General features: G+C 47.6%; 1 protein-coding gene across 1 annotated transcript in view; it reads right to left on the bottom strand.

Moving 5' to 3' along the window:
- Window positions 1–6629, bottom strand: part of LOC116958412 (uncharacterized) — a 45558-nt gene extending 38929 nt beyond the window's left edge. Inside the window, exons 1-2 of the mRNA XM_076056729.1 lie at window positions 6510–6629; window positions 511–737 (exon numbers count right to left, since the gene is read on the bottom strand). Of these exons, the coding sequence (XP_075912844.1) occupies window positions 511–737; window positions 6510–6528 (246 nt within the window). The 5' untranslated portion in view covers window positions 6529–6629. The remainder of the gene's footprint in view (window positions 1–510; window positions 738–6509) is intronic.
- Between the last annotated feature and the right edge of the window lie 6323 nt (window positions 6630–12952).

A 12952-nucleotide genomic window follows, 5' to 3' on the forward strand; every position in this document is an offset into this window, starting at 1 on the left:
CCACCACCATCACCACCACCACCCCCAATCCCATCACAACCACCACCACCACCAACACCACCACCCCCCCCACCACCACCACCACCACCACCCCCTTCACCACCCCCACCACCACCACCACCACCCCCACCACCACCACCACCACCACCCCCACCACCACCACCACCACCACCCCCACCACCACCACCACCACCACCCCCACCACCACCACCACCACCCCCACCATCACCACCACCATCACCACCACCCCCACCACCACTCCCACCACCACCACCACCACCACCCACCACCACCACCACCACCCCCACCACCACCACCACCCCCACCACCACCCCCAATCCCATCACAACCACCACCATCATCACCAATCCCACCACCATCATCACCAATCCCACCACCACCACCACCCCCACCACCACCACCACCACCCCCAATCCCTTCACCACCCCCACCACCACCATCACCACCACCCCCACCCACCACCCACCACCACCCCCCTCCACCACTCACCCACTCGTCCTGCAGGGACTTGAGGATGGCTGGAATGGAGGTGGCCGATGGAGGCTTGGGCCTTGCGGTGTGTGGGGCTCGGATGTCCACGAGCTGCTCCTCGCTCAGCGCAGTGCCACTCACCGGGTCCACGCCGTTCTCCGCCACAAAGCGCTCCACCAGGCGGCGCTCAAACACGTGGCCCGACACGGGAGACACGCACGGGTGCTCGGGCACCTCGTTACTGACTGGACGAGGTGAGGGGAGAGAGAGAGAGAGACACGGGTGGTCGGGCACCTCGTTACTGACTGGACGAGGTGGGGGGAGAGACACAGAGAGACACAGCTGGTCAGGCACCTCGTTACTGACTGGACGAGGTGGGGAGAGGGGAGAGAGAGAGAGAGAGAGACACGGGTGGTCGGGCACCTCGTTACTGACTGGACGAGGTGAGGGGAGAGAGAGAGAGAGACATGGGTGGTCGGGCACCTCGTTACTGACTGGACGAGGTGAGGGGAGAGAGAGACACGGGTGCTCGGGCACCTCGTTACTGACTGGACGAGGTGAGGGGAGAGAGAGAGAGACACGGGTGGTCAGGCACCTCGGTACTGACTGGACGAGGTGGGGAGAGAGACGGAGAGAGACACAGAGAGACACGGGTGCTCGGGCACCTCGTTACTGACTGGACGAGGTGGGGAGAGAGAGAGAGACACAGGTGGTCAGGCACCTCGTTACTGACTGGACGAGGTGGGGAGAGAGAGACACAGAGAGAGACACATAGAGAGACACACACAGAGAGACACACACAGGTGGTCAGGCACCTCGTTACTGACTGGACGAGGTGAGGGGAGAGAGAGAGACACGGGTGCTCGGGCACCTCGTTACTGACTGGACGAGGTGAGGGGAGAGACACAGAGAGACACAGGTGGTCAGGCACCTCGTTACTGACTGGACGAGGTGGGGAAAGAGAGACACAGAGAGAGACACACAGAGAGGGAGACACACAGAGACACACGGGTGGCCGGGCACCTCGTTACTGACTGGACGAGGTGGGGGGAGAGACACAGAGAGACAGAGAGACACGGGTGCTCGGGCACCTCGTTACTGACTGGACGAGGTGGGGAGAGAGACACAGAGAGACACACAGAGAGACACAGAGAGACACACACAGAGAGACACACACAGAGACACACACAGAGAGACACACAGAGAGACACACACAGAGACACACACAGAGAGACACGGGTGCTCGGGCACCTCGTTACTGACTGGACGAGGTGAGGAGAGAGACGCAACAACAACCGCCATTACAACAACCGCCATTCGCCACTAAGTGGCGGTGACGTCACCACGACGCTTGTGCCAGGCTATGTGCACCTTGAGGCCACATGAAGTGTCGAACGCCCGCTGGCAGGAGGTCATGGGGCAGACCCAGCAGGTGCCACGGGTCGACTGACTGAGACGACTGAGATGACTGGCTGATGCACCACCTGTGCCCCCCACTGTGCCAACTTGCTGTGCTTTAGCCACCCGGCGCTCCGCTCGTTGTTGTGAGTGTCGCTCCTCCGCCCTCCGTTGTTGTTGGAGGGCGACTGCCTCCAACTGTCCAGTAGCATCCTTCACGAGCCTCATCGGCAAGTCCACTCAGCTCCACGTCCTCCTGTACCACATCACTCCATCTCTTCTCTAGCCCGTGCTGCGCCCGTTTAGCCCCCTCGATCCGGCGGGCTACATGACCCAGCTATCGCAGCCTTGCCTGCCAGAGGAGCTCACCGATGGGACCTTGCCCAGATCTTTCAAGGATTTGTGAGCTCCACACACAATCCAGTCTGGTTAAACCCAGGATGGATCGTAGGCAGGCCAGCCTAAATGTTTCTAACCGGCGAAGATGTTCCATTAGGGGGGTCCACGTTTCGCAAGCGTATAGAAGGGAGGGAATGACCATGGCCGAGAAGACCTGAAGCTTAGTGCGGAGCGACCGTACCAGGTAGCTTCCACACAGCGTTACGCAACCGATGAAAAGATATTGCCGCTCGACTGATTCGGAGTGAGACCTCTGCTGTTAAACTGGAGCCGGTCAATAAAAAAATGTAACAGAGAGACACACAGACACACACAGAGACACGCACTACAACACTGTACAATACTACATTTCGCTAAACATTACACACTACACTATACACTACTACACTATACGCTACTATAGACTACACACAACACTATACACTACACTACTTTACACTACACTATACACTACAAACCACTACTCTACACTACACACTACACTATACACTAATCGACACTACACTATACACTACACTACTCTATACACTACACTACAACACTATACACTACTATACACTACACACTACACTAAACACTACTATACACTACACTAACACTACACCACTACACTACTATACACTAAATACTACACTACAACACTATACTATACACTACATATACACTACACTATACACTACACCACACTAAACACTACTATAAACTACAGTATACACTACTACACACCACACTACAACACTACACTACTATACACTAAACACTATACTACACACCACACTACAACACTACACACCACACACTACAACACTACAAACACCACACTATACACTACACTACACACCACACTACACACCACTACAAACACCACACTACAACACTACACTACACCACACTACACACCACACAACACTACAAACACCACACTACACACCACATCACACTACCACACTACAACACTACATATACACACTACACACCACACTGCAACACCACACTACAACACTACACTACTATACACTAAACACCACACTACAACACTACACTACTATACACTAAACACCACACTACAACACCACACACTACACACTACAACACTACACACCACACTATACACCCCACACTACAACACTACTACACACTACTACACACTAAACACCACACACTACAACACTACTACACACCACACACTACCACACTACACACCACACACTACACTATACTACACACCACACTACAACACTACACTATACTACACACCACACTACAACACTACACTACACCATACACTACATATACACACCACACACTACACACCACAACACACTACATATACACACCACACACTACAACACTACACTACAACACTACACTACATATATACACTAAACACTACACTACACACCAAACACTACCACACCACACACCACACTAAACTACATATACACACCACACCACACTAAACACTACATATACACACCACACACTACCACACCACACTAAACACTACATATACACACCACACACTACACTACTACACTACTACACACTACTATACCACAACACTAAACACTACCCTACTACACACCACACTACACACCACACTACACACTACTACACTACACTACTACACACTACTACACCACAACACTACACACAACACTACACACCACACCACACACTACAACACTACAAACACCACACTACACACAACACTACACACTACAACACTACAAACACAACACTACACACCACACACTACAACACTACAAACACCACACTACACACAACACTACTACACACCACACTACAACACTACAAACACCACACTACACACAACACTACACACTACAAAACTACAAACACCACACTACACACCACACACTACAACACTACAAACACCACACTACACACAACACTACTACACACCACACCACACAAACACCACACTACACACAACACTACTACACACAACACACACTACAACACTACTACACACCACACCACACACTACAACACTACAAACACCACACTACACTACACACCACACACTACAACACTACTACACACCACACTAAACACTACACTACATATACACACCACACCACACTAAACACTACATATACACACCACACACTACCACACCACACTAAACACTACATATACACACCACACACTACACTACTACACTACTACACACTACTATACCACAACACTAAACACTACCCTACTACACACCACACTACACACTACTACACTACTACACACTACTACACCACAACACTACACACCACACCACACACTACAACACTACAAACACCACACTACACACAACACTACACACTACAACACTACAAACACAACACTACACACCACACACTACAACACTACAAACACCACACTACACACAACACTACTACACACCACACTACAACACTACAAACACCACACTACACACTACAAAACTACAAACACCACACTACACACCACACACTACAACACTACAAACACCACACTACACACAACACTACTACACACCACACCACACAAACACCACACTACACACAACACTACTACACACAACACACACTACAACACTACTACACACCACACCACACACTACAACACTACAAACACCACACTACACACAACACTACTACACACCACACACTACAACACTACTACACACCACACTACACACAACACTACTACACACCACACCACACACTACAACACTACTACACACCACACACTACAACACTACTACACACCACACTACACACAACACTACTACACACAACACCACACACTACAACACTACTACACACCACACACTACAACACTACAAACACCGCACCACACACTACAACACTACTACACACCACACTACACACAACACTACTACACACCACTACACACAACACTACTACACACCACTACACACCACACCACACACTACAACACACCACACCACACACTACTACACACCACACACTACAACACTACTACACACCACACACTACTACACACCACACACTACTACACACCACACACTACAACACTACAAACACCACACTACACACAACACTACTACACACCACACCACACACTACTACACACCACACCACACACTACAACACTACTACACACCACACCACACACTACAACACTACTACACACCACACCACACACTACAACACTACTACACACCACACCACACACTACAACACTACTACACACACCACACTCTACAACACTACACACCACAACACTACTACACACACCACACTACACTACACACCACACACTACAACACTACTACACACCACAACACTACTACACACCACACACTACAACACTACTACACACTACAACACACTACAACACTACAACACTACCACACACTACAACACTACTACACACCACACTACACACAACACTACTACACACCACACACTACAACACTACTACACACCACACTACAACACTACTACACACCACACACAACACTACAAACACCACACTACACACAACACTACTCCACACCACACACTACAACACTACTACACACCACACACTACAAACACCACACTACACACAACACTACTACACACCACACACTACAACACTACTACACACCACACACTACAACACTACAAACACCACACACTACAACACTACAAACACCACACTACCCACAAAACTACAACACTACAAACACCACAAGTCTACAGACAGCGAGGCCATGTGGCGAGCCGGCGGTGCCCAGAGGCACGTGGCTACCGCTCCTGGCGAATCGTCACAAGGCTCGCAGCAAAGCAGTGGATAGAGCAAACAAGGGACGGTGGTGTGGTCCAGCGTTGTATCCAATACACTTTTAAACGCATATTTTTTTTAATAATAAAGTCTTATTTAATAGTTGTGGAGGATAATACACCGACCCCACCCCCCTCCCTTCTTTCCTAATGGCCCTGCGGGGGTGGTCGACGCAACCCCGGCAAAGGAATCCAGGCGAGCCGCAGGCTTCGGCCTGATCCACGGCGAGGGCGACTAGGCCCCAAAAAAAACACGCTGAGGTAAAACAATTTAAATTATTTTAAAAATAAATGTGCGCGCGCGCCGCTAAACACGCTCCCGCCCGGGGTATGAGATGGTTGGTGGTGGGGGTGGTGCGACATTGGGAGCGGTAAACTTTGTGGTGGTGGTGGTGGCTGAGTTCTTACTCGAACAGATGAGCGCCATCTTCGCGCGGGAAAGTAACAAAAAAATTACTCGAGGAGGAAGGGGGGAGGAGGGGTGGGGGGGCAGGAAGTGACGTCGACGGAAACACCCCCCCCCCGGAGAGAAGGAAGTGACGTCGTCGTAAATATCCTCGAGGGGAGGGGGGAGGAGGTGGGGGGAGAAAGTGACGTCGCAGTATATATCCTCGAGGGGAGCTGGGGGGAGGAGAGAAAGTGACGTCACCCAAAAACAACCTATTGGTGGGCGAGTGACGTCACCAAAACACCCCCGAGGGAGAGTGACGTCATCAGGAACACCCCCGTGAGGGGAGTGACGTCACCAGAACCCCCCCCCCCTGGAGGGGAGTGACGTCACCAGAAACACCCCCCGTGAGGGGAGTGACGTCCCTAGAAACACCCCCCGGGAGGGGAGTGACGTCACCAAAAACACCCCCCGGGAGGGGAGTGACGTCACCAGAAACACCCCCCGGGAGGGGGAGTGACGTCACCAGAAACACCCCCCGGGAGGGGGAGTGACGTCACCAGAAACCCCCCCTCGGGAGGAGAGTGACGTCACCAAAAACACCCCCCGGGAGGGGGAGTGACGTCACCAGAAACACCCCCCGGGAGGGAGAGTGACGTCACCAGAAACACCCCCCGGGAGGGGGAGTGACGTCACCAGAAACACCCCCCGGGAGGGAGAGTGACGTCTCCAGAAACACCCCCCGGGAGGAAGTGACGTCACCAGAAACACCCCCGAGGGAGACTGACGTCACCAGAAACACCCCCCAGGAGGAGAGTGACGTCACCAGAAACACCCCCCGGGTGGGGAGTGACATCACCAGAAACACCCCCCGGTAGGGGAGTGACGTCACCAGAAACACCCCCCGGTAGGGGAGTGACGTCACCAGAAACACCCCCCGGGAGGAGAGTGACGTCTCCAGAAACACCCCCCGGGTGGGGAGTGATGTCCGGTTAGATGTTGTGAACCCGCTAAGGCCGTTGTGAACCAGTAACCATTGTAAACCAGTAACCGTTATAAACCGGTAACCGTTGTAAACCAGTAACCATTGTAAACCGGTAACCGTTATAAACCGGTAACCGTTGTAAACCGGTAACCGCTATAAGCCGGTAACCGTTATAAACCGGTCACCGTTGTGAACCAGTAACCGCTGTGAACCAGTAACCGTTATAAACCGGTAACCGTTATTATTTAATTTTAAAATACGGTAACCAAATCAGAATCTTTGAATTTAAACTGCAGCAAGAGGATGGAAAATCTGATCATCTACAAAGCTCTTTCATCCACAGATATCCAGTGGGGGGGGGGTACAAGGTGAAAACGTCACAACAACATTCACAATACAGAATCAGAATCTGAAAATCTCTAAAGCTCTTTGACACGGATGTCGAGCAGAGGGCACGTGGGTCAGAACGTTCACAACAACAACATTCACAATACAGAATCAGAATCTGAAAATCTCTAAAGCTCTTTGACACGGATGTCGAGCAGAGGGCACGTGGGTCAGAACGTTCACAACAACAACATTCACAATACAGAATCAGAATCTGAAAATCTCTAAAGCTCTTTGACACGGATGTCGAGCAGAGGGCACGTGGGTCAGAACGTTCACGACAACAACATTCACAATACAGACTCAGACTATTGATTTATCCCGGATGAATCTGATGATCTATAAAGCTCTTGTGTCCACAGACATTCACAATACAGACTCAGACTATTGATATATCCAGGATGAATCTGAAAATCTATAAAGCTCTTGTATCCACAAACATTCACAATACAGACTCAGACTATTGACTTATCCAGGATGAATCTGATAATCTATAAAGCTCTTGTGTCCACAGACATTCACAATACAGACTCAGACTATTGATTTATCCCGGATGAATCTGAAAATCTACAAAAGCACAGAAATTCACAATACAGAATTAAAATATTGTTCTATACTGGAGGAATCTGATCATCTCTAAAGCTCTTTCATCCAGACATTCACAATACAGACTATGGATTTATCCCGGATGAATCTGATAATCTATAAAGCTCTTGTATACGCAGATATTCCCAATACAGACTCAGACTATTGATTTATCCAGGATGAATCTGATAATCTATAAAGCTCTTGTGTCCGCAGACATTCACAATACAGACTCAGACTATTGATTTATCCAGGGTGAATCTGATAATCTATAAAGCTCTTGTGTCCACAAACATTCACAATACAGACTCAGACTATTGATATATCCAGGGTGAATCTGAAAATCTACAAAGCTCTTGTGTCCGCAGATATCCAGTAGGGGTGGGGTGAGAGGGTCCGAGGCCAGAACGCTACAACAACATCCACATTCACAATACAGAATCGGAATATCGATAGTCCTCGGGCATTCCGCTAAGAGTTCATAGTCTCATAGTTTCCATTTATTTTGGCGTAGCCAATGTGTGAGCCATTCGACTCTTGGATTTGGGTGCAACGGCACCCAAATCAACACAAACTAAAAACACGAACAGGGGAAATGGAACAAAAAACCCATCTTCAAGTGGCTGCGCGTGTGACTGAGCAAAACAGTTTAAAAAAATCCCAGGAGAGAGAGAGAGAAAAAACCATCAAAATATTCCTAAAATAGCCCCCGTACACCACCAACGCTGTGCACAAAAAAAATCCCAGCGAGATGCGAGTACAAATAAGATTAACTCTTTGGGGTTTTTTTCGGTAAAGTCACGTATGAATAAGGAAAAAAAATTAATGAGATCAAATTGCATGACAGTATCCATACGACGTTTCGATTGCAACGCAAGCAATCATCATCATCAGGTATAGAAGAGCTAAATTTAAGAGAGAGAGAGAGATGAAACACAGAGAGAGATGGAGAAGCGCATCAAATTGAAACAAGATTTAGTCAAATTTTAGAAATATAACGCCAGCACAGAGGGCCGGTGAAAACACAATTAACGCGCGGTCTGGCTGATTACGTTATTTCAAAGACTGCTAAACTATAGGTCAAGAGTGCTAGAGTACAGATCGCAGACACATATATAGACAGCTAAATTTAAGAGAGAGAGAGATGAAACACAGAGAGATGGAGAAGCACATCAAATTGAAACAAGACTCAGTCAAATTTTGGAAACAATATAAGGCCAGCACAGAGGGCCAGTCAAAACACAATTAAGGCGCGGTCTGGCTGATTATGTTATTTCAAAGATTGCTCAACTATAGGTTAAGAGTGATAGAGTACAGATCGCAGACACATGTGCGGACATCCAAGCAGAGAGAGCCAGCACAGAGACACACACAGACACACACAGAGAGACACACACACACATGGGACAGAGTGAAACAACGCTTCTGTGTCGAAGCCTTAAATCGAGGGGGAGGGAGCCGGGGTGGTGGTGGTGGTGGTGGAGACAGAGCAAAGGATTACAACATTTCTAATTTCTTATTGTCTACGTGACTTTACCGGAAAAAAAAACACCAAGGGGTAATTCCTGCAGTCACAACAGCGTCAAATCAAAACTGAGATCAAGGGCCGTCAGTCTAACGCACAGCGGGCAGGAGGTGAGAGCGGAGAATCCCCACGTGGCCCGCCAACTATTTTTATTGTTCACCGCCGCCGTCCGCGCCTCTGTCCCGCACTGCGGACCTGTCTCGGTCACGTGGTGTCGGTAAGCCCACAAGCTCTAACCCCTAGCAGCCAAAATGAGTTTAAAAAAAAATAATAATAATAGCAGTCAATTCTCGGATTGCGAGCAATGATTCGTTTCCGGAAACGTGTTTGCAATCCAAAGCGCTCGTACGTCAAAGCACCCGTACGTCAAAGCGCTCGTACGTCAAAGCGCTCGTACGTCAAAGCGCCCGTACGTCAAAGCGCTCGTGCGTCAAAGCACTCGTACGTCAAAGCGCTCGTACGTCAAAGCACTCGTACGTCAAAGCACTCGTACGTCAAAGCACTCGTACGTCAAAGCACTCTTACATCAAAGCACTCTTACATCAACGCGCTCGTACGTCAAAACGCCCGTACGTCAAAGCACTCGTACGTCAAATCACTCGTACGTCAAAGCGCTCGTACGTCAAAGCGCTCGTACGTCAAAGCGCTCGTATGTCAAAGCACTCGTAGGTCAAATCACTCGTACGTCAAATCACTCGTACGTCAAAGCGCCCGTACGTCAAAGCGCTCGTACATCAAAGCACTCTTACATCAAAGCACTCGTACGTCAAAGCGCTCGTACGTCAAAGCACTCTTACATCAAAACGCTCGTACGTCAAAACGCTCGTACGTCAAAGCGCTCGTACATCAAAGCACTCGTACGTCAAAGCACTCTTACATCAAAGCGCTCGTATGTCAGCTGTGATCACGTGACGCTCGGCGGTACAAAGCGTGTACACGTACTGCCACTCCTATCGCAAGACCCCCTCGCTCGTCTATCAAATTAATATTTATATTTAAACAACGTTTGCTCGTCTTGCAAAAACACTCGGAGAGACCAAGCTACTCGCAATCCAAGGTTTTTACTTAATTAAAAAATATATATATTTTTTTAAACACGCTTTAATGAAATGTACCTTACTATATTCTTGGTTTCTTTCGGTAAAAACCAACGGCAAGAACATTTGAAATGTTCATTTGAAATGTTCTTGCCGTTGGTTTTCACACCTGATGGTGACTGCTTGTGTTGCAGTCGAAACGTCGTGAGAATTTTATTGTTTTATATATTTTTATTATTTTATTGTTTCCCTTCTACGTGGTGGTGACTTTACCCAAAGAGCTAAGAATATGAATCACTGCAGTCACGAAAGCTTTAAATCAAAATTTAATAAAATTATTATTCTTGGTTCTTTCGGTAAAGTCACCACCACGTAGAAGGGAAACAATAAAATAATACAAATATAAAACAATAAAATTATTGTAAAACAATAACATTATTTATGGTTCTTTGGGTAAAGTCACCACCACGTAGAAGGGAAACAATAAAATAATAAAAATATAAAACAATAAAATTATTGTAAAACAATAATATTATTTATGGTTCTTTGGGTAAAGTCACCACCACGTAGAAGGGAAACAATAAAATAATAAAAATATAAAACAATAAAATTATTGTAAAACAATAACATTATTTATGGTTCTTTGGGTAAAGTCACCACCACGTAGAAGGGAAACAATAAAATAATAAAAATATAAAACAATAAAATTATTGTAAAACAATAAAATTATTATTCATGGTTCTTTGGGTAAAGTCACCACCACGTAGAAGGGAAACAATAAAATAATAAAAATATAAAACAATACAATTATTGTAAAACAATAAAATTATTATTCTTGGTTCTTTCGGTAAAGTCACCACGTAGAAGGGAAACAATAAAATAATAAAAATATAAAACAATACAATTCTCACGACGTTTCGACTGCAACACAAGCAATCATCATCAGGTGTGAAAACCACTTTTTTTTTCAAATTTTCTTGCTGTGGTTTCCACACCTGATGATGATTGCTGCTTTGTGTTGCAGTCGAAACGTCGTGAGAATTTTATCGATTTATATTTTTATTATTTTATTGTTTCCCTTCTACGTGGTGGTGACTTTACCCAAAGAACCAAGAATAATAATTTTATTGTTTTACAATAATTTTATTGTTTTATATTTGTATTATTTAATTGTTTCCCTTCTACGTGGTGGTGACTTTACCCAAAGAACCAAGAATATAAAAAAAAGATTGTTTAAATGTTTTTATTTTGTATAATAGAATCTAGCATTGTCACCGGTAATGACATAAGTACACCAAGTGTGCATTCGATACCGCATTGGGAAGTGCGTTAAAAAATGTAGCTGCGAGATTTCCGGATACAACAACAGCAACAGAAAGACAGAGCGAGCTAATAGAAAGCGTGTAACAAACAAACCTCGTCGGAGAAGCTTCTTCGAAAAAGGGGGAAAGACCCAATGATGAACACCACCCTCCCCCGCCCCCGCCCTCCCCCCGGGGTCCGTGAACAAATTGTCTTCCACGAAACCGATCCCAAAGGACGAGACCGGCCGGCCCGCTCTCCCGCGATCGGTGGGCGAGCCGGGGGGGGGGGGTGGACAGCGTGGCGATCCTCCTCCTCATCGGCACCAGGAGGAGCCTGGACGAGGTGGCGTTCGGCAAAACCCGGTGGCGATGGCCGGAAAGAGGCTCAACAAAGACTCCGGCGGGGTTAGCCGTTCGTCCGGATCGAGAGGAGCCGGTTTCGAGGTGGTATCGTGGAAACCGAAGTGAGGTTTATAAACTCATCAGGGTTAGCCGTGCCGATTCTCCTCCAGATCGAGAGGAGCCGGTTTGAGGTGGTATCGTGGATACCGAAATGAGGTTTATAAACTCATCAGGGTTAGCCGTGCCGATTCTACTCCAGATCGAGAGGAGCCGGTTGTGGTGGGAACGGACACCCGGT

This window comes from Petromyzon marinus, chromosome 77, assembly GCF_048934315.1.
Source record: "Petromyzon marinus isolate PM22_M1 ecotype Great Lakes invasive population chromosome 77, UKy_Petmar_22M1.pri1.0, whole genome shotgun sequence".
In the NCBI taxonomy this organism is placed as follows: domain Eukaryota; kingdom Metazoa; phylum Chordata; class Hyperoartia; order Petromyzontiformes; family Petromyzontidae; genus Petromyzon; species Petromyzon marinus.